The following is a 24,101-nucleotide window of genomic DNA, read 5'->3' on the forward strand; positions in this document are numbered from 1 at the left end:
GCTGTGCTCTGCTCGGTAATGCGTACCAAGTGTGTGTATCTTTGGGGGAGGGTGGTGATGGAAGACACAAACATCCATTTATCCTTACTATAGACATCCCCCATCCACGGCTCAACACAAGAAACACCCCATCCCCAGACTTTTAATGTCGGTTTCACATGACTCATCGATAGTACAAGCCGTAGTATTGATCCACAATTTAATCTACAAATCAATACCCCTCTCACATGACACTTGGACACATTAACAGCTCCCACGTCTGCTCTGTTATACCCCTCTGCACATAAAACACCCACCACCAGTAATACACTCTCCGTCGGTCGCCGTCCATCAAAGACATAGATGCTGTGTTTTTTCTGGTCATAAAAACATCTTTGATTTCACACTAGATTGGCTGCAGGTGACATTCACACCACGCCTCCAAAGAGACTTTTGATGGAAACATCTATTCTTGCCCCCAAGGCAACAGAAAGCCATGTGGCGGAAGATTCCTCTGTACTTTACCTTGCGTGATGTTTTATGCTCGGTTAATTTAACATAAGATAACATGTGCTTTGTTTAAGTGCATCCATACATTTTTTGAAAGCCACAGGTGTTTTAAAATAATCAATATAACGGCAGACATTTTGTTTCACAAGCGCTTAGATATTTCAGCTACTGATGGGTTACACATTATGGGAAAAAGCAACAAGAAGTGTCTTTATATTCTGAACAATCGTCTATAGAGGGCCACTTTACCGTTGATTTGCAGTTCTCCACTTTATTCAGGTTTAGTCTTTACGTCTCCAGCTTGTTGTAGGTTAAAATGAATGTGATAGCGACCAAACAGTTGCCTATATTTACTCATTACATAACACATATTTGTGCAAGAAAAGTGCGTTAAAAGTTCAACCGGAAAGTTGGTTTAACAGGAGAATTGTGAAATACCTTCGGCTATAATTTCTCACACTGCCCAATTGTGTGCTTTCTAAGAAATAACATGAGCTTTCCTTAAAGTCTGGACAGTCGATACATACTTTGTGTGGGAAACCTAACCAATGTGGATGCTGCCTTTTGAATGAACAGCACTTTTGACTTATGCCATTAAAAGAAAGAAAAGAACATTGACAAAATCGCTACAAGCAAACGTTAAGGGATGTAAAGTTGTCATGCATACCCGTTTATGATAACCCCGTGATAATAACGCATGATTCCTTGCTCTGGAAAGTGTGAACGCCATGGCACAGTCCAACAGTGTGATCAGAACTCATCTGCTTCAATGTTTCTCACAGAAATAAGATAATAAAAGAAACATTAAAAAAAAAAATACATGAATACTTTTTGTACATGAATAAAAAGTTACAGTGTAGTTTAAGATATGAATAGTTCACACAGAAGTTCCACTTTACTGATGAACACAACGGCTCAGTTTCAATTAAAAGCAGCGACAAAAAGAGAAGTCATCAGCCTGGATTTAAAAGTAGTCAGAGTTGCAGCGGACCGGCAGGTTTCTGGGAGTTTGTTCCAGATATTTGGAGCATAATAACTGAACGCTGCTTTAACCTAGACGTCCAACTGTAAGCAGGTCTTCAGTACAGCGTTTAAGAGCATTGACCGCAGCGCTCCGGGAAAGGGTTTGAGTCCAGAATAGATGTCCCAAACATCTGGTCAGTCGTGTCCGGACCACACTCAAAACATTCCAGGACTTTGATCTCTGCTGCAAGACTGTCATTATGGATGTGGTTGGATATATAGGGAAGCAGCAGTCAAGAAGAAAACAAGTGCCGTGATCTTCATCTGACCTCATTTGATGGTTATGGGTTCTTGCCTTCCCTCAAAATGTGCAGTTTCTAAGTTATTTTTTCTGCTTTATTATAAAAAACAGCTCCCATATTATAAATCCAGCGTGCATGCCTGGCACAGTTGATGCAAGAAATTAATTTATTTATGACAAATCGTGCATGCACGTTACCATTTCATGGCAGGTGCCACGGTTTGTTCGAAGTGTTGAGGAACATCAACTTCAGGGTAACATAATTGATTAGGTTTGAACAACTAAAAGGATACAAAAAAAAAACTTTATTGTTTACCTGGGTGGGACATTGTCTCTAAGTCACAGAGAGCCAACAGTGGCAAGTCAAAAACATCTGGCACCATTTAAGAACACCAAGGCACTGTAACATAGAAAAATAACACAGTCTACATTCTCATTGGACTGTGGATAAATGACATTGAGGCAGATTCCTTTCTTTTACTTAAGGTAATTTCCCAGAGCTCTAGGCTTGAGTATTATGACTCATGGTAGACTTAAATGATGAAAAACAAGTACTTGACTCAAAATAGTCAGCATTCAGAGAGCTCCATGACTTGCAAATTGCTTACGTTGACTTGGCTTGAATGATTTGAGAAGAGACCTGGACTTGAAGCAACCGAATGCTACATGCCAATGCATCATTGGTAGGCGGTTGGGTGGTATTTCTTTCTGATCGTGTCTTGGCAACAGGGATATGTTCGTAGATAATTCCCTTCAATGCAGATTTTTACTATCTGTTCATTAGTGCTGCTTGGCTAACCTGCTAAAAACAGTGAGGCTTTTTGTGTGGGTCAGGTGGAACTCCACAGGAACTAAAAACATGTAGCCAAGAAAACAGGACCTCCAGCTATATGATGGCAGGATGCAACCACACGCTCAGTCATTGTGACTTGTACTGAGCAGCCGTCTGCCATCTCAGGATCACTGCCAGGGTCAATAGCGTAGGGAACCACATGCCCCTACCAGGCACTCTCATCCGTAAAGCCAATAGTTTAATGAACAAGTGTGAAGCCCTCTGCTCAGAAATGTCAGACGGGCTGTTGTCTCCAAGATTGGTGACTATATATATCTGACCCTGGCATGTTCTCTGTTTGTGGTGGGGACAGAAGCTTCGGCAGATGGCTGACTTTGGTGTGGTAACTGGAGCGGTTTCCACTGGTGGCTTGTCTCACTGTCGACCAACTGTGGGTGTGGTCAAGCCTTAGCGGAGTGTGTACAGGACTCAAAGGAGAGTTATCTGATACCAAAACCATTGGTTGAAAGACAGAAGAAGATTTGACAAACAAACTGACAATTCTGATTGTTTAATTTGCTTTTCATGCCAAACATATTTGATTATAGCTTTTCAAATGTTAGGATTGGCTTTTTTTCTAGTACATTCTTTGGATTATCTTGGAATATATTTGAATTTAGATAGTTGGTTGAAAAAAGAGCAACATAGACTTGGTCGTCACCATTTAAAATACTTAATCCATTTCTTGAAAAAATTATAACTTCAAATACATTACTTTACTCGTAATAGTCTTAAGTAGTATCCTTAGTTGGTTTTTGTTAAAAATGTCTTAGATGTTTTCTCTCTGATCTCCAATCCGTCTTGGTGCCTACTACTATTAGATATTTTTTCTTCCACCGCTTCATTTTTCTCAACTCTGTGAAGTGTTTTTTCAATCAACCCTTTCCAAAAATGCAATATCCAGAGAGCTGCAGTTGCTTGGCTGACATGCGAAAGTGTCTGTTCATGTTCCATCATACCTATCACAGCCCCAGCACCACCCAGACAGATCCATTAGTCATGCCCTGGGAAGTGAATTTCAGAAAGGGTCCTGCCCTGGCTGTTTCCCGCAGAGTGATGAGCGCCTGCCCATTTTCCCCCACGGACAGCTCCTCTTCAAACTTGATGCTGACAATGTTCTGGGCCTCCACATCAATTATAATGCCCTGCTGTGTTTCTACCCACCCTGTTGAAATAGTCTTGTTTGTAAAACCCAGATCCTGGAGGCTTATTTGACAGAAAGCTGAGGGAGGAGGGATGTGGTCGTGAGAAAAGCAGCACATACCGGTGGTATGGAAAGAGGCCATGGACAGGATCCTCCAAGTACATACAATAACACGCAGACTCTTCTACATGTACATAATCAAATACACATGTCCTTATTCCCTCTGTTTGCCAACTTCGCAACTGCTGTCAGTGAGGGAACAATCATCTAATCGTGGTCAGTTTGGACTCGAGGTTCAAAATAGGACGATGTATTAATCTAGGAGGCAAGAGCTCTGAGTCCCCTCCCCCCTTTGCCACTTGTTGAGCCGATAGGCTAAATGAGGCTAGCAGGACAACGTGCCCGCTAGCCTCTGCATAACGTTGTGACTGACCCTCCCTGTACATGAACAAAATAAATTCTGGAGGCGTCTGATTTGAGGGTCGTTCTGCGGTTTGGGCCGAAAGCTTTAAGCTTGCCTCAGTTAGTTCAGCTGACATGTAGTCAACAGGAGCGTTGTACATTCCAGTGAGCTTGTTATCACTCTCTGCCAAAGATGAGTGGTTGGGGATTAACCTAAATGCCTACAGCTGAGCACAACAAAGTGGCCGCACGCATGCTACCGGAGGTTTAGGTCACTTTATATAACACTTGTTCTTGTTCTCATAGAACCCCGGAAATAAATTGGCATTTAACCATTCCAGTTTGCAGCCATGTGACTGTGATGTTGTTAGTTTATAGCATTATGTTAGCTTTGTATTACTGCCAATTGCATTTCATGCTTCATTTACACAATCATAAAGTGGTCCTAATATGTAAAAAAGTATCCTGCTGAGCAAAACCTGTTGAGTTTCGTAAATGCGTGTTTGCAACAGATCTTATTTTCTGCAATATTCCAAAATCCTACGAGCTAATCCCTTCGCTTTTTGTCGAGGTAGTCCTTGCGATGCTTACATTCGCGTTGGTCTACGAAAATATGTCATCACTGAACCACTCGATTACCTTTGCCAATGAGGTTATGTACGGCTTGAGCTGTTTTTCTGTCAGCAGGAATACATTAAAAGAATTTGCCCGGTTTTCATGACACATGGTAGAAGCATGAGGGAGAGAAAGATTCCACTACCTTTTGGAGCAGATCAGAACCATGGAGCGGATAAACTAATTGTGTTTCACCTTAACAGTCATAACGGACATTCTTGTTTCAATCAGAAATGGATCTTGAAGGGTTGTTTTTACACTCTTAGCAAACAAATACAACAGATTCGTTGTAGTGTCCATGTTGTACCTGTTCAAGTGTCTCCATTGCGCTTCAGACCTACACCCATCTTGATATTGTGATTAAGAGACTGTGGTACTATAGGGTTTCTCAAAGATCAAAAGAGTGTTGTCATGTAAGGAACCTTGATGTGCTGAAGCTTTATGGAAATATCAATAAACATTTCTGAAGGTGTGCATCAGGGATTATGTTGGGGCCCGAGTTAATCAATACAACTTTTGAAGCTCCTTACCTTGACTTCTTACAGATTGTTTTACCTTTTCAACTATTTCCATCCACCAGGTTTACAGGAAGGCGGTCGGTCAGATGAGCCAGGGTCTGATCAGGAGGCTGACGGTGCTCAGCCAGTACGAGGAGGCGCTGGTCAAGATCAACGCCACGGCTGCTGAGCGGCTGACGGCTGTTAAGGCGAAGCCCCAAGCAGCCACCCAGAGAGACATGCTGTCCATCTGCAACGACCCATTCACTGTGGCCCAACAGCTCACACACATAGAACTGGTGAGTCTTTATATTCTTAATTTATATTTTTTTGTTTTCCTTTCTTACGTCAAGGACAATCCCCATTGATCTACGGAAACATGTTATGGAGCCAGTCCTGGCCCACAACACCAATTTTCATCTGCCTCGTCCTGAAATCCATCCTCTAAATTATTTGTTGTGATTTGTCAAACCAATGACTTAAACTCATATAGACATTTGTGGCAAAGAGAATAAATCAATGCTGAAGAGGAGAACATGTGAGAGAGACGGGAGAGCTGACATGAATGATGGTTTATAATCCGTGTGGTCGTCGAGGTGCATCGAACGCCACGCTTCCTCCCACATCTGACCTATCACAGCATTGATTTTAAACACTCTCATTGACCACAGCTTTATATTCATTACATGTCAGTTTGTCTTTGAAAAAACAAATCAGTCAATCGTAAACATCAAGGTTGTCTACCGAGATGTATAACGTTTACTCCTAATTGACATGTTCCCATGCACTTCTTTAACATGTGCATTGTAAAACAAAAATTCAAGCTAAGATGAACCTCCTATTAGTTTTGAAAATTACTTGTGAGAAAAATGGGTTTTAAAAAAGCAATACGAAATCCTGTGATGTAGCATAATTACTGGTGCTTTAATAAGTATGTAACCTAGTCACATTCTCTTGGATATATCTGTTGGAAACACACTGTTTTATGTTTGGTTTTGCAGTAAGGTCAGAACATTTACTTTAGATTTAAAGAGGCCCTATTATGCTTTTTGGGGTTTTTTCCTTTCCTGTAATGTGTTATATATAGGTTTTTTTTACATGTAAATGGTCTTCAAAGGCTAACATTTCAATGTTCAAAGCTCTGTTTAAGCATTGAAACATGTCACAGTAGACGCACACAGTACAGATGTTGTCGATTTCTGTGTTCAGCCAAATGAGTTAAGGCATCTCCATGTGGTTATTCCATGTAAATGTATTGATTGTATGACCAACAAACATGCTTTATCATGATATATATCCTTATCCAGTTAAGAATCTACTTATATCAGGATAAAAGATTTTGGCCACATCGTCCGGCAAACTAAATGTGTGTTCCTTTCCTCAGGAGAGACTGAGTTACATCGGACCTGAAGAATTTGTTCAGGCTTTTGTCCAGAAAGACCCTCTGGACAACGATAAGGTAATGTCTGCATGCTTTTCCATCAGCAAATCGGCAGATAAGAGGAGTATATACGGATCAGTAGTTATGCAATCTTCTTTTGGCTGTAATCCTGTGTGCAGACCTGATCAATCTGCGCCTGATGTGGGTTAGAAGACAGGCGGCCTAGTTTCTGTTCCAGACAGATGTAACGTTTACACAACACACAGATCGGCCCCCGCACAGGTCAAAGTGAGGGCACCGGATTTCTAGACCGTAGCAGCAGACCAAATATCCGCTCTTCACACGCGTTCAGAAACACACACTCGGGCACACCTCACCGACAATTTTCTAAAATCATTCCAGCGGCTGGATGTGCATGCATGCACCCTCATCTCCTAGCAACCGCTGCTGCCAAGCATTTGTTTAGGGAAGGGGAGTGTTCGTTTCTTAATGTGTGTGTCTGGCCGTGGGGTTCTCTTGTCTGGCATTCGGCTGCTAGGCAACAGTCTCCCATTTTTTTGGAAGTGAGGTGACGGGGGGTTAAGGCTGCCTTTGTGCCTCAGGCTAGCCTTCCTTCTATTGCAACGAGCCACTTGGAAAAGACAGGAATAAGTGTGTGTGTGTGTGTGTGTGTGTGTGTGTGTGTGTGTGTGTGTGTGTGTGTGTGTGTGTGTGTGTGTGTGTGTGTGTGTGTGTGTGTGTGTGTGTGTGTGTGTGTGTGTGTGTGTGTGTGTGTGTGTGTGTGTGTGTGTGTGTGTGTGTGTGTGTGTGTGTGTGTGTGTGTGTGTGTGTGTGTGTGTGTGTGTGTGTGTATTGACGTGTCCACTGGCGAGTGGCGTAAGGCCAGAGGAATGTGTGGAATTGGATCGAGGAATCCACACAAAGGACCAGCATGCATAATGTGAATAACATTGACCACTATTGTGCGTATAGAAGCAGCATGAAGTTAACCGTGATTGGCTACAGGTCTTTCTAGCCAAATAGTTTAATTTGTATGCATTCACTGAGGGTAGTTGGGGGGGGAAAGCAGATATCAGCTTTATGTTTTCCACTTCATCACTTTTCATGCTTTGCGACAAGCTAAAATGCTAATTAAAAAGTCTGTTGTCGTTTTAGAGCTGCTTCAGTGATCACAAGAAGGCCAGCAACCTGGAAGCTTATGTGGAATGGTTCAACAGACTCAGTTATCTGGTGGCTACAGAAATCTGCATGGTGAGTAATGAACATGAGGCCAACCCCACTCTTGAATTAAAAAAACAGTGCTATGCATGAGGACTGCATTAGGCTGCTATTAGTGACTGTTTTTAATGAACAAAATAGTGACAAAGCTTGTATGGTCCAATCACAAATCTGAAACACCCACATTTCCATTTATAAACTGAAGAGAAAACGGCAAATTCTCAGTCTTGAGAAGCTCAAATCTTAAATGTTTGGCATTTTTTTCCTCAATAATTGACTTGAATGCTTAATTCTTTATCAAAGTTGTTGTTAATCTTTTTTTTCTGGAAATAAACTAGTCATTCCAGTGTTAGAGGCGACCTCAACTCTTATCATATTACTTCAAACTGAGAAAACTGCCTCACATTAAAGAAACTGGAACTAGTTAATGTTTTCTTTTTTAATAAATTGCTTGTTTTAGCATCAAATGGGTAGTCAAAGTGAAATGATGCCACAAAAACGTCCAATACATCAAAAGCAAACCTTAGCAAATGTATCTTTAAGTAAAAGCAAACTGTTGGCTATTAATAAAACCACCTAAGGACCATTTTTTGTGACTCTAGCCATATTTAATTCCTATTTTTTTCCATAAACCTTTTTGTAACACACACTTTTATTAAACAAGCTGATAAAAAAAGAACAATTACCAGACGGTGTTCTCCAATGCTCTTCATTTTGTTAACAGCCCGTGAAGAAGAAGCACCGAGCTCGGGTCATGGAGTTCTTCATTGACGTGGCGCGTGAATGCTTCAACATCGGAAACTTTAACTCCCTCATGGCCATCATATGTAAGTTGTGTTTTTCTTTCTTCCCATGAAATAGGACCATAGGACGTGTTCTTTGCACTTGTTCCCTCCGATCTGTGTTCCTTTATCTGGACATCAGCGATTTAGATCAGCTGTGCAAATGCAATTTGTTGTTCATTTAGAATGTCTGCTATTCATCCTTCCCTTGTAGCAGCAACCGCTCATAACGAACGTAATGTACTCGCGTCTAATGATATTAGTGAGGCTCAGGAACAGAGGGAACGTTGCAGCACTTCATGCAGATAATTGTCTGTTTGTCTCTGTGGCCTCTGCCGTTGGCATTCCACTGCTTACAAACACAGACACATATTCACCCAATTATGGGTACTGTGAGGTCAGCAAGTGACTAATACTCGGGCGAAAAGCTTTTCTTTTTGGTTTCATTTTGGCCTTGTTGCAACATGTGTGGTGAGAGAGAGAGAACTATCCAAGGGTTTAGTCGGACAGGCAGCAGCAGCATTTGTTTAAAGGGGCCCTATTATGCTTTTGGGGGGTTTCCTTCCCCGTATTGTTATAGGTTCTTGTGCATGTAAATAGTCCGCAATGGCTAAAATCCAAAAGTCCCCCCCCCCCTGCCGGGAACTCCTCCATTGAACTATTTTTACATCCGTGACATAGTGACATCACGGTTCGCTCTTGAACGCATTCTACATGATAGGCTAAGGGTTGAATCATCTCTAAATGGTTGACCAATCACAACAGCGCCAGTCAGCTAACCAATCAGAGCAAACTGGGCGGTGTGAGCAAAATAAATAACTTTTGGAACATTAAAGCATGTAAACATGTCACAGTAGAGACACAATATAAGAACCTGAAAATGAGCGTAACAGTGTTTCCCATACATTTATTCATTTGTCGCGGGCCGCCACAAATAGATCTCGAAAAAAAAAAAAAAAGTAACCCCCGGTGATAGTGAGGTGGGCTGATGATCGGAAGGTTCAGAATTCAAATCCCGCCTGGAACACCACCACTAAGTGTGCCCTTGAGTAAGGCACTTAGCCCTCAGTTGCTCCAGGGAGAATGTCCCTGTAATTGGTCGTTGTAAGTCGCTTTGGAATAAGGCGTCTGCTAAATGCCTAAATTGTAAATGATATTTTTGGGAGAATAAACCCCACACATCCTCAACTCCAGTGTGGCACTCATTGACAACGCAACACAGAGCAACAAGAACGTTGTCTGCTACAGTAGCCATGAACTTGCATGTATTTTGTTATTTGAGGGGGGTGGTGGATCCGTGGGCCACCCGAATAGGTTAAGGGGCTTTTGGCTTGTCCTGCCAGGGTGGGGTGCGGTGCCCCCACAAATAGAATCAAATGATGTGGGAAACACTGCATGATATGTCCTCTTGTAAACTTTGAATTAGACTTATGGCTGGATAATTATTAGTGATGAAGTAAAACCTTAAAGTAATTTTTCATTTCACCTTTGCCAAAGCTACTTAAAGAAATGCATCACCCACAAAATGACCATGTATAGAAGGATTATTCACCCCATGCCGCCTTGTATTCTCAAAAGAAAAAGGGTTCTTGAGTTGTATTGAGCAGCTTTGAGTCGTACATGTGTGTTAAAATGTACCTTAAACATGATAATATTCCAAGCAGTCCAAAAGCACCTTAAGACAGTTTAGAGACCTCGCTGCAGGACGGGCTCTGGGATCCAAGAGATGTCCCAGGGTTTGCTGCACAGGGCATCTGGTCATCCTCTCAGGCCAGAGGGGGGAGGCCCTGTGTGTCCAGATCAATGAGGGAGGGAGTTGAAGCTGGAAGCTGACGCAGAACAAACCATACAGGCAGATGGTCAGCACTGACCAGAAAGAGTGAGCCCACGAGGGAGGAGGGAGGGACTGAGGGAGAGTAGAGGATATTGGAGTGCCAGCTGTCCTCTCTCCTTCTCCCCAGAGAGATAGAAAGAGAGCCACAGGCTAAACCCACCTCCAGGGAACCACCAGGGTTAGAGGATGTGTTTGGGATCTAATTAAAGGGTTAGTTCGCACAAATGATGTAAGCTAACGAACCACACCTTTATCTGGGTTTAGCCAGGCTGTTCTGTGTTTCTCTTGGAGGAGCAAGTCTGCTTGGATTCTTTTATTGTTAGCAGAGATGAACAGATTTTTTTTCTCTCGACCCAACCCATCACAGGCCAGGATCAGTAACGGCCTTTAGTTTAGAGGAAAATGTCAAAACTTGGATGAAAAAAAACAGAAACTGTGTGTGGCTTGGTAGCATAACTGAAATGATGCATCCAGAATTTAGTCAAATGTATATGAAAATGTTTTACAGTATATGACTTGCCCACGAAAATCTTTTTAAAGGCAGGTTCCGGTTGGCCAACATTTATAAAAATATGTTTAATTTGTAGAATAATATTAATAGAGAATATGTGACATACTCGAAAAGAGGAATAGGCATACAGGCAGGTTCAAATTGGCCAGAATGTGTATTGATATCTATAGAAGCGATAAGAAAAACAGTAGATTTGGAAGGGCTTAGCCTACTCTTTTTTTAAATACAATATTAAAAGATACCCACTGTTAGTGTCTCTTGATTGCGTCTGCAACATTGTGTTGAAAAGGAGAAGACATAAACGGTATATTATTGTTCCCATAAAGGGGAGTGTGTGTCCCAGCGGGGCGACTACCACACCCCACACCTATCCACAACACACACTAGTGTCTGTGAGTAAATGGAGCTGTTCTCCTGGCATGACGTGATGTGAAATGTTGCCTGTGCTGTTCTGAAGTGTTGTGTCCAACTCAAAGTGTCTCCTGGGAAGTTGAATAGATCCAGGAAGAAAATGAGATTTAGCGGTGTAGGGTTTTATATTTCTCTGTGTGGATAGGACTTCTTTTGTGTGTGCTGGAGGGTTGTTTTGTGTTGTTCTGCTCTGGCGGTGACCTTTGGTGCCACACACACACACACACACACACACACACACACACACACACACACACACACACACACACACACACACACACACACACACACACACACACACACACACACACACACACACACACACACACACACACACACACACACACACACACACACACACACACACACACACACACACACAGAATGACCATATGGGAAGCAGAGAGCCTGAGGGGAAACCAGGCGTGTGTTAACTCTATTGTTCCTGCGGCCTTTTGCCTCGCTGCATCAGAAGAAACAACAGTGGGAAATAAAAAGAAAGGGGGGGGGGGGGAAGAGATGTTCAAGGATGACTGACATGGGAGGAAGGGCGGCGAGGGGGGGATGTGCGTCTGTCTGGTTCAATGGGAAAATAACATGTGTTCATGCGATCATGTTGGGGTGTATTCTCGAATGTGTGATATCTCTCTCATTGTCTTTTTGTTCTTCTTCTTGTGTCTACCTGGCAGCTGGGATGAACATGAGTCCTGTGTCTCGGCTAAAGAAGACATGGAGTAAAATCAAAACGGCCAAGTTTGACATCTTGGAAGTAAGTTTGCTTTAAAAAATCAATAAAAAGCAGTTGCATTTTCAACATTTATGTCGTCTTCTTTTCAGTTTTCATCGTCCAATTCTCGCTTCTCCTGAATGCCCACGCGTACTAGCAACTCCGTGGTTGGTTGTTTTCAACACTGATGACTCACCACGGTGTGTGTGTGTGGGCAAGCTTCTTCTTTCGTCAGTCAATTGTTTGGTTAAGTGCAATGATGAAGGCAGATGAACACCGTTAAAGCGGTAGGGGGAATAACACTGATCTGAGTGGGAGAGCAGACATGTGACTGACTCACATGGGTTGACAACCACTGTCGAGTTTCCTCTGCTTTCATCACCTCGTAACTCACGCTCCTATTGGCTAGCGCTCAACCATATTGTACGTGATAGGCTAAGGGGTGGGACATCTCTAAGCGGTTGACTAATCGCCAATTTTCCAAAAGCAACCCTAGAAGTAAAGTACATGAAAGCAGAGTGTACCTTTCCTTCCAGCATGCTCTATGCCCATGTGTGTGTGTATGCATAGAGGGTGTTGGTACTGGAGGAGAATCCACAGACACAGCAGGGGGGCTGCTCTCTGAGCGCAGGAGGACATCAGTGGTTCTTTTGAAAGAAGATATCTGAGGCTGAGACGACTCAGGCTGGGTTTCTTTTCACAGACTCGGTTATGTAGGTTCCCCTCATGTCTCACCGGAGTTCACCTCTGCTTCTGTCCATCACACACCTCCTCATCTGTGCTCCTTTGAGGATTTACTTGAACTCTCCTCCTCCGTCCTCGTTGAGTTGAACGCTGAACATTCTGTCCCAAGTGGTCATTCTCTGCAATGGCTGCAGGGAGTTCATGTGCTCCTCGGTTTGTTCGAGGTCACGGACTCCATAGCATAGTCTTTCTCCTGCGTCTCGAAGCTCCAACAGGCTTCTGTCACAACACAGACAGTTTTCCGAAAACCAAGACTTTCAACGGGATAAAAAACAGCTTAATATGTTCAATTGAGAGCTTTTTGATTCCTTTCCTCATTTAGTGGCTCTTGTAAAACGTTTTTTTGCTTCATCTCAAACTGACTCTGTTTTTTTTTTCTTCCCTCCATAGCACCAGATGGACCCTTCAAGCAATTTCTACAACTACAGAACAGCACTGAGAGGCGCCACACAGAGGTCCATCACCGCTAACAGCAGCAGAGAGAAGGTGAGACACACACACACACACACACACACACACACACACACACACACACACACACACACACACACACACACACACACACACACACACACACACACACACACACACACGCTTGTGTTTAAGAGCTGGGGGACATCATCTGGGAGTATACCATATCAAAAACAATATTTTCTAGGGTCGGGTGGTAACCAAAATATCTTAAAGGGGCCGTATTATGCTTTTTGAGGTTTTCCTTTTCCTGTAGTGCGTTGTATTAGGTTTTTGTATATGTAAATGTTCCTCATAATGTCCCCCCCCCCCCTCCTGCCTGATTGTAGTAATTTCCCTAGCATAGTGACATCACTATGTAACAGCTGCCCTTCTGTTGGCTAGTGCTCCAACACATTGAGGGTGAAAAGCGGTGCTGCAGCTCAGGCATTATGAGGGAAAATGAAGCACTATTTGAAAATTAAAGCATGTCAACGTGTCCCAGTAAAGACACACACAAAGGCCCTCTTTAAGTATAACATCTGAGTACTAGACAGCTGCTGGAGGAATCTAAAGTGACCTCTTCAGATGGAGCACTATGCGCGGATTACAATTATGTAAGATGGCTGTCACACAGCCTTTATCTTCATGCACTGCAGCGTATAAGAAAAGGGAGGCGGAGAAGGAAAACAAACCGTTGGGCCTTGTTATCGTCTGGGAGCTGCTTTCCCGTAGTGTTTACGCCATCAGCAGCCGGCTGCGCTGGGCCTGGACGAGGGACAGCGGTTACATAACAGTGTGGCTCCGAGGGGACACGGAGGGTGCGTTACAAGTGGGTCAAGATATGAGTTGGGTCTTGGTTTCCTCCTCATCAAACATGTTGTGTTCTCCTCGGCGAGGGAGGGAAAAGAACACACGGCGGCTGCCAGATCACATACTGTTCCCTGGCCTCTGGAGATGCCTCCCTGACCGCATTTAACCAGTTAATAGCCTGTAAGCGCTCAGTCTCGTCCTCAGTATGTGTGTTTTCACAGAGACACAGTGTACCGTCAGTGTGTATCTTTGTTAGGGATGCTATTTCGGAGCTCAGAAATGCAAACGCAAACCGCAGAGGTCGAGGTCCTGAAATGGAAAGTTCCCAAGAATTGTGGCATGTTCTCGCCCCCTTGTGACCTCTAGAGAGGGGGGAGGGGATTGTTTATGATCTCTTATTAGCATCCACTGTTATGTTGTCTTTGTCAGAGGAACAACGCAACTATTTATGCTCCATTCATCCCGTTTTGCTGCAGTTTTCTGCGAGGACAGAAAGTGTAATCATTCGTTGCTATTTTGAGTTATTTGCTTGAAATAACATTTTAACAAAATGCCGAAGCGCTGATCTGAAAGCAGACCCGGAGTATCACGTGTGTGTTTGAGCAGCAACAGATCTCAGACATTTTACAATGAAGAATTTGCCCTTTAAACGCAGTTACATAACAGTGTGTGCTGATTAGGGTTGGGTATCGTTTGAATTTCCACGATTCCGATTCCGATTCTACTTTTCGATTCCGGTTCTTAACGGTTCTCGATTCCGATTCTTTGAGGGGCAGGGTAAAAAAATGATACATGCTTCTTCCACCAAAAAAATTACATTTATTCGAGAAACTTTTACACAGGTTAGTTTAAAGTAATATTCACATTAATCAGTCTGTTTATATTCACTGCTATGTAACTTTAACCTGACCACTGAAGCTACAACAGTGCAACAGTCCAACTTTTAAAGAACAGTTCTTGTTGAGAAAAACAAGCATATCTGCCTTCTCAGGCATACCGGGAAGAAATGTTTGAACATTTTGAAGTAAAATGCTTCAATCTGGTGCACACGCAGAATTACTAGAGACTAGATCTAGGGGGTACAACTCTAAACACCCATATGAAAAAGATCGGTTTACATTTTAATAATTAAATAACAAATAGCCTACATGTAAAGCATTTTATTTTTGTTGTTCATTCATATCTTATTTTACTATTTTATTTATGCATATTTGTTTATCTCTCCAGTTTAAAACGATATGTCTGGTTTACTGTCCTATAATATACATTGGAATGATTTCAAACCTGTTTTATCCCAATAATTATAAAAGAGTGCCTTGGAAATATGTGTTTACATAAATTGTGATCAAAACGTTTGAGACCCACTGAGATAACTTAGACTAAAGTGAACTATCTAAACACTCCGAGTCCTTTACCTCACTGAGCTGAAGTTATCAGCCTCAGTCTGACTGGAGAGGACTCTCCTCCACATCATTGGAGACACATCTTCTTCTTCCGTTAGAGCAGCTAGCACCAGATGCTAATAACAACAGCGCCGGTTCCAGTGCACCCTCCCTTTCTCCCTCGCTCACGCGCACTTTGGCTGTGAGCTGCGGTTGCCAGATAAGCCAACATCCCCCATTTTCATCACTTGCAGCGCCCATCGTACAGGGCAAATGAAAAGTGTAACCGGGATGAAAAGGGTGTTACATTTACTTAATTATGAATGTTGTTACATCAAGGCCGAAAATTAGGATGAGCACCAACGGTCAAAACATTTTTTTTTTCTCCCAGAGCTGTTAGCGCAGCGCCTCCACAGATCTGGCGCCCTAGGTGAACATTTATAATGCCAGTGCGACGGGCCGGCCCTGGTCTCAGGTTACACTGTAGGAAATGTAGATACAACGCTACATTTCCCGCCCCGCTGCAGTCATGCAGTAGGCTACGGAGAGCGGCGAGAAACATTTCCTCAGGAATCGAAAAGCGGAACCGAAATTCACATTTCTAAATGATGCCGTTGGAATCGAAATGTTGGAACCGGTTCCGGTTCGGAACCGGTTCTCGGTACCCAACCCTAGTGCTGATGCTTGTTTTTAATCACAATAGAAGCTCTCACACACAGAGACGTTGTGTTCTGGACATAAGGCAGCAGGAAGTAGCAGTAATAATAATAATAACAATGATTTTGATTAATATTAATAATAGAACCAGTGATCTTAAAATACTTTATAAAAGGCAACAAAACAATTGTAAAATTACTGAAGTCTATTATCAGGTAACAAGAATTAAACAAGAGACGCTAATGACATTAAAAAAAAAAGGTTAACTGAGACGTACGGCTGCAGCTAATGAATATTTCAATTTTAAGTTAATCTTATTAGTGTTTGGTCTTTTTAACCAACAGTTTAATAAAACAAGACTGAAAACTGCTCATCAGAAGTCTGCAAGAGCCTTCGGTGAATTTTTTTGGGATTTTTGCTGAAAATAGTTTTTATCAAGCTAACTCACTAATGATCATGCTTCTTATTACTTCAAATCACATCACAAAATATGTTGAGAAAGTATTTAAAGCCCACAAATTACTTGTAACGAAACCCCTAAAAGAAAAACATATTTCTTCACCCGTTCAAACCATCTTTTAGATATACAGTTCCTCTAATATATATTGTTGGCCACCTCTCAAGACCCCCCCCCCCCCCCCCCCCCCCTCTGGCTCCAGACCCTCCAGCTGTGACAACGACTGCCTCTCTGCTCCTTCTAGGCTCTTATTTCTCGCAAAGCAGAACTTGTGTGTACAGACCTGTGTGTATGCATGGCAACAGTCTTTAGAACATGCTAGCATGTCCTTGTAAACAACATCCTGTCCCTACAGAGCACACAAAACACCCTATCCGAGTCAGATGTTGTTTATACAGCCCAATATCACAACACCTAATAAACTCGTTGCATGAGTTGGCATGTATTAGTTCAGGCACTTAAAAGGGGATTTTTTTTCTGTAAAACTCTATTTTAGTCTCACTTTGCCCAGGTCATTTATTTGTGTTTATTAAAGGGGCCCTATTGTTCAAATGTTCAGGTTCATATCTGTATTCCGTGCCTCTACTGTGACATGTTTCTCTGCTTTAGTGTTCAAAAAGGTCTGTATTTTTAAGCACCTCATTTCACCCTCTGTCTGAAACCAGAGCCCAGTCTACTCTGATTGGTTAGCTGGCCGGCTCTGTTGTGATGTCCCGCCCCTTAGCCTAAGATTTACAATGTGTTGAAACACTAGCCAACAGAAGCGCAAGTGATACATAGAGATGTCATTATTAGTAAACAAATGAGTCCTATCAAGGTGTTTAAGGCGGGGGGGGGACTTTGGGATTTTAGCCTAACATTTACATGCAAAGAAACCTATAACACAGGAGAGGAGAGGGGAAAACCCCGAAAGCATAGTGGGGCCTCTTTAAAGGTTGTATTAGTACTCGCTGCTACAGGCCCGTGAGTTTGTATGAAAAGGTTTTAATATCAAACTATCGTCTTTTTCTATTGTAATCCTTTTTCTCTTTCAATCAATGTTGATAGAGATGACACCCCTTGAGTCATGTGGAAACCACATGACAAAATGAAATCCCTTTCTCTTTCTGTTGTCTTGCAGATTGTCATCCCTTTCTTCAGCCTGCTCATAAAAGACCTCTACTTCCTCAACGAGGGATGTGCCAACAGGCTGAAGAGCGGACAGATCAATTTTGAGGTATAGTGAAATTAAAATTCCCGAGAGGGGTTTCCCCCCCCCCCCTCGTGAACACAAGTTCTCCTTTTTATTCCTCCCACAGCTGAATCGTCAGAACACGTCACTATTTACTACACATGGCGACGGGTTTGTTGCTATTTATTTCCACTTCCCTAAAGAGTGTTATAGAAAGAAGAAGTGAGACCTGTGTGTTTCCATGGAACAAACACAGAAGATGACCAAAGACTCGAGCGTTTCCACTGGTCTCACGGTTACACTGAAAAAGGCTCTGGGAAACTCTGCCGATTCCCTGTTATGACTTTTACAGAGTACATAAGATCACAGTAACGGAGCCGTATTCTGCTTTTTGGGTTTTTCCCCATCCTGTAGTGTGAAATATAGACTTTAGTGCACGTAAATGGTCTGCAAAGGCTAAGATCCCAAAGTTCCCTTCAGAGGGAGTTTCTCTCCCACACACTCCCCCTGCCTGAAACCCCTCCATTATTCCGTGACATCGGACACACTCACGCTACTATTGGGTGAAAAGGGGTGCTGCAGCTGTATGAAACAAATACAACTCTTATTAAATATAATCGAACCTGAAACTGAGAATATAGGCCCCTCTTTTGCCCTTCAGAAACAACAGGCTGTATCCACAGTCAACTGGGAGTAGGCTATACCTATGCTAACTTTGCGTAGCATAGAGCTATGACCATGACGATTTTCTCTGAATGTTAACATGTATTTGTTTTTGGTTTTATATCAGAAATTCTGGGAACTCGCAAAACAAGTGAGTGAGTTCATGGCCTGGAAGAAAGTGGAGTGTCCGTTCGAGAAAGATCGCAAGATCCTGCAGTACCTGCTGACTGCTCCAGTGTTCAATGAAGATGGTACGTGTGCCAGTTAATTCATTATGTAGGAACTTGAAAAAAATCCTAACCCCACTTTTTTAAGAAATAGTAAAATATGTTTTTTTAAATCCGGCTTTCACTTTCTACCAATATGACACAAGCTGTAATCTCCATAGTAAGCATCTTTTAAAGGATTTCTGAGTCATGCTAAAGTGCATAGGATTAACATTGTTTAGGTGCTATTAATATTTATAAATGAAGGAGAAAAGAAGTGCAACTCCCACAGTTTGTAATCCCTACTGCAATGTGAATATAGTACATTTAGGGAAATGTGGGACATCTACGATCAGACTTTTAATTAGAAAATGCGATTTTTATATGATTAGTTATTACCCATCCTACATGAAGTGAACATCCAAGCAGCTGCTGCCGTTACCGTCAGTAAAAGTAGTGAATTGCTGTGGACTGACGACGTGTTTCCAGTCATCAGAATGGCTTTTCTCCTGCTGAGCCTTACATCCACCCCCACCTTGTTATCACCTCCTGGACTCAGCTCTGATGGTTTGGGTCTCCTTTAATCCACTTCAAAGTCGCGTGTCACTGACTCGCTGTCTTATCAGAGATAGACAGGAGTTCTGTCAAATCTTCTGACATTGAAGTGTACCGACCATAGGTGTAGTGCTGCCGGAGCGCACCAGGACCATGCTCGGGCACTATTTATTTATTTTTATTCAGCAATATATATCCTCATCAGAACTGTTTAAAATGTATATTTATTCTGCAAAAATACAGAGTCTATAGGGACAAATGTGGGGGGGAAATTCCAATAAAATGCTAATGTTTCTTTATTTTTCTGGTTTCAGCATTGTATGTGGCATCCTACGAGAGCGAAGGTCCTGAGAACAACATGGAGAAGGACAGATGGAAGTCTCTGAGGTGTGCATTTACCCCCCTTGTCTATATCTTTACACACACACACACACACACTCACCCGCAGGGCACCGCAGTCTTTCAATCACGGCTGTCACCCCACGTCCTGTCCTGACCAGGCAGACCTAGAGGGATGTAGGTCACACGGATGCTGACCCGCGCGCTATTCAAAAAATGCATCACACACACACACACACACACACACACACACACACACACACACACACACACACACACACACACACACACACACACACACACAGGTGCTCATCATTCTTCTTTGTCACACCATCGCTTGCAAGGCCCATCAGTCATTTTCACACAATTACATCCCACGCACACACCGTACTCCCATAACACACAGCAGTCTGGATGTGTGTGTGTGTGTGTGTTTTGAAGATGGATGAGAGAAAATCAGCTTTGATCAGTTATCTCTGACTCGTTGAAGAAAGCCCCAGAGAGCTGACGGAAGGACAATTCTTCCTCCTTCAGCATCACTCGCTGGAGTTGAATTGAGACAGAGTATGAGGCGTTTATTTTTTGCCGCAGTGACAAAAAGGGTCGTCCAGCAATCATGAGATCTGTCCGGTGCATAACTGCCACTAAAGGCTTTATTAGCTGTGCAAACAATAAGTATGTGAAGAGTTACTTTGTTACCGCCACATGGAGCCGAATCTCCTTACAGATGATACTGAGGCTTGTGTGTGCCAACAATCACTACTATCATTACGATTATTTTGGTGAAGAGTTGACATTTTATTTATTCACATAATAAGACATTTTTGTGCATTTTGAAAGAACATTATGTTAGTTTATAAAGCAATATTTGGGGGTGGGTTTCCTGATCTCTGCATCCCCCTGAGCTTTGCCTCTGCTGCAACACGATCTGTCACTTTCCTCCAGTGAAAACAAACAAACTGTTGCTGCTTTTTAACATCGCAATTTCTTAATTATTATGGCTGGAGAGGGACAAGTGAATAATTGGGTTGTCCATTGTTTGTAATATGAGGGAAAAGGTAAAAAAAGAATTGTTAGCTCAACATTTTAATATGATCTAATTTATCAAGCCGCTAACAAAGCAAAACATATTTGTTAAATGATAGTGTATTGTCAGCTATTTTCTTGACTTTTTCTGAGTTGGAATTTAATATATTGCGTCAACCAATTGTTTACTTTTAATAAAAAAAAAAACAGTAGGACAATGCTCAGATGATATACCATATATCAGTGGTTCTCAACTGGTCAGGCCCCGGGACCCACTTTTTACTTGGTCAATACATCGTGACCCAACATTTTGAAGCATTCAAATCTATTCAACAAAAAATCGTGCTGTAATATATATGCTTTTCAGCATACAATATTAATAAAAGTGAAGTACAGTGCATATATCCCTTATATCCCTTCACAGAACTAAAGTATGCTTTTAAAAAAGGTTTAATGAGATGATGGAATCAAAGCTGAACTATATAAAAAGGCAAGCATGCTGAAAACCCAACCCCAGCAGGGGGGTCTGGGGGGGATTCTCCCCCAGGAGATTTTTAGAAATACTAACATAAACTATGCATTCTGGTACACTCTGAGGAGAACATAAATAAATCTATTACTAGCTTCTCTGTGGGGACTTCCGGCAACAATCTTGATTCTGATTGGCCAGAAGACTCGAAAAAACATCAGCAAAGATATTTTATTGAGAAGATGATCACTATGTGACAGAAGTTTTCAAAACCGTTTATGGTCTCCAGTAATTCCAGTCCAACGCCGACTGCATGCACAGCGTTAGAAAATCGGGCCTTCAAAATAAAAGTTTTACTTTTCCCCCCTAAAAAAAGAAAAATTCCAATTTCCCCCCCCCCCCCCCATTTTTTCTTCTTCACTCACACACTCGAAACGGGTCCGTTTCCCAAAAGTGGGTCGAGACCCACCAGTTGAGAACCACTGCACATATATCATCTGAGCATTGTCTATTTTGTATTACAATGTTGTGTCCAACGTCTTGCAATGTAAGACGTTTATCAAAATAAAATATGTCAAATCGGCTGAAAAGATAATTATTTTTGTTTGCATCAAAGGATAAACCAGAGACTAACAGCTGTTTCTCTTTATCTCCACAGATCCACTCTGCTAAGCAGGGTCTAAACTGGAAAAAACAAACGAGACAAATCATTGACAAATGAGCCGTTGTCTAAACCAAGTATCCCTATGTTATAAGGGAACCGACAATCTCTACTTTGGCTGGCAAGGATCTTTTGTGTTCCCCCCCTAGCTACATATTTCTATATACCCTCTTGCTATTTGTGCTGTTTTTTCCAGACGGCTGTTTTTTTCCTCTCTTTGTATCACTTTGTATTCTTTTTTAAAAAAGAGAAATGCTACAAACCTTCCCATTAAATGCCAAAGGGTGCCAAGGTTTCTTGTCTGAAGCCTTTCGCCCTGAAAGACCTTCTCTGACCGTAAAGGAGTCGTTGGGGTTGTTTGTTCCCCCGCCAGTTTTCAACCTGTTTTTTTCCACTGAAGCTACGTAGTTAGCCGCTGGTTGGCTAACTCAACGGAAGAGCTACTCGCACTGGTTCCACAAGCCAGTATCCTTTGTACAAACTGAAAACGTACCCGCATCAGTGTTTATGATTAAGCTAGCTATTATTTGTCGTTTTGTTTCGTCTACTTCCTTTTGTACATTACCTGAGTTTATCTTGCTTCATGTTTCTAAGGAGCTTGTTGTGTGTGTAAGATTGAATGCACTGGTTGCATTTAAAAGTTGTAACTGATCTGTTTTTTTGTTTGCGTAGTATACATTTTGTGATTTCCTTATGCAGGAAGCAACATTTCCTTCCTTTATCTTGAACACCTAGGCATCAGTAAACTTCAACCAACGTGTTTTTGTATGGGCAAACAGCATACAAAAAAAAAACCTTCCACTTGGTGCTGGGCGATATGAAGAAAAATCATATTCCAACACTTTTTTAGGGTGTAGGTTGACCTATGAGCTATGAGTCTGGTACATTCGGAAAATGCATTACTCTAATGTGGTACAGCCTTAAAAACCAAGAAAAGTCAACACACGATATTAAGACTTACAAAATCTAAGACTATATCTTGGCTGATATCATAATCGAAATAATACAGATAAATTGCCCAGCCCTACTTGGGCTTTTAGTTGCTGTTGGACCCTCGGACAAAGACTTTCTTGGAAGTGTACTAAGGCCTTAAGTAGTGAACTTAAATGGAAGGTGTGATGATGGAGTGTTTCCTGTTGTTCCAGTGTTAAAAAAGCCCCACTGCTGCTGGGAGGATAAGCTGGGTTGACTACTACCATTCTTACCTTCTCTTTTGTTCCTGCTCCAATGTAAAACATGAGTGTGTGGTTGTGCTTCCCCCTGTTGGTTCAGTCCGAAAATTGAATGCATTTTTGTGGTTGAATAATGTAAACTGAGGATTTCTGTTTGAACCCTACACATTTTAAATAATATCTTTTTATTTTTTGATATTGTTAAAATGTGGACTTTTCTCCATATTTGTTTTTATTTATAAATCTATTTGTGTAGTCACACTATGTCCTCATGCTAATATTTACTATTATTTTATTGTTATTTAATTTTGCATTGGTTACATAACATACCGTAGTTCTCTGATGTTGGTTGAACTATTATTTTTATATAAACGTTTGTATGAGATAATTATTTTTCAAGGTGTACTGGCTCAGAGTATGAAGTTAAATGACGGATGTCTGCATTGCCTTGACTGCTCCTCCCTCAGCACAGAATGCTGTTTGTTGTGTACATACTGTTATTTTAGTTTTTCCACCCTGCTTTCATTCATTTGTATTTGGACTGTACACAATGGATTACAGGATGATGAATGAATTAGTAGTGTTCAGAAGAAGAAAGTTAATAAAAGAATGTTTAAAAGTATCAACTGACTGCGTTTTGTGTCTGTTTTTAGCATGGAAGTTAACATGTGAAAACAAATCTACTACTAGCTTATGTTATGTTCCTTAATAATCTATGGGGGAAAGGGGAGTAACAACATATCAAATAACCGGGAGAGAACAAGAAAGAGGAAACTGATTTGCTAAATTAAAATATATTGTTTAATTAATCAAAAATAAAGAGGGCTCACCAGCCAATAAAGAGAATAAAGACAAAATAAGAACAGCTTTCTCACAAAGGAAACTGATAAAAGTACACAATGCAAAAAAGGTACACTGATCATACCTGCAGCCCAGAGAAGAAGGGAAGAGAGACAGGCTGAAGCCTTCCTAAGGGCCTGATTACAGATTTGGATAAGATAAGATGGTACTTTATTGATCCCAATTTGGGAAATTGTTTTTGTTGCAGCAGCATAAAAGACAAGGCATTTTACAATAAAACAAAACTAGAAATAAACAAAATAGAAAATATACATGTTGAATTTGACAAGATATTATATATACAAATATATATATATAAATATATGACATGGAATATTAATATTAAATATTGAACAGATTATATATGTGTAAAATGTACAACGTGGTTT

At 41.6% G+C, this 24,101-nt stretch overlaps 1 protein-coding gene across 1 annotated transcript in view; it reads left to right on the forward strand.

Annotated features, from left to right (window-relative positions):
* The window catches only part of rasgef1ba (RasGEF domain family, member 1Ba), a 35,786-nt gene extending 12,292 nt beyond the window's left edge, over nt 1–23,494 (forward strand). Inside the window, exons 5-14 of the mRNA XM_034090444.2 lie at nt 5,327–5,542; nt 6,628–6,702; nt 7,780–7,875; nt 8,567–8,669; nt 12,070–12,149; nt 13,242–13,337; nt 17,731–17,826; nt 18,572–18,695; nt 19,520–19,592; nt 21,698–23,494. Of these exons, the coding sequence (XP_033946335.1) occupies nt 5,327–5,542; nt 6,628–6,702; nt 7,780–7,875; nt 8,567–8,669; nt 12,070–12,149; nt 13,242–13,337; nt 17,731–17,826; nt 18,572–18,695; nt 19,520–19,592; nt 21,698–21,722 (984 nt within the window). The 3' untranslated portion in view covers nt 21,723–23,494. The remainder of the gene's footprint in view (nt 1–5,326; nt 5,543–6,627; nt 6,703–7,779; nt 7,876–8,566; nt 8,670–12,069; nt 12,150–13,241; nt 13,338–17,730; nt 17,827–18,571; nt 18,696–19,519; nt 19,593–21,697) is intronic.
* Nucleotides 23,495–24,101: the final 607 nt, after the last annotated feature.

This window comes from Pseudochaenichthys georgianus, chromosome 9 (assembly GCF_902827115.2).
Source record: "Pseudochaenichthys georgianus chromosome 9, fPseGeo1.2, whole genome shotgun sequence".
Classification (NCBI taxonomy): Eukaryota; Metazoa; Chordata; class Actinopteri; order Perciformes; family Channichthyidae; genus Pseudochaenichthys; species Pseudochaenichthys georgianus.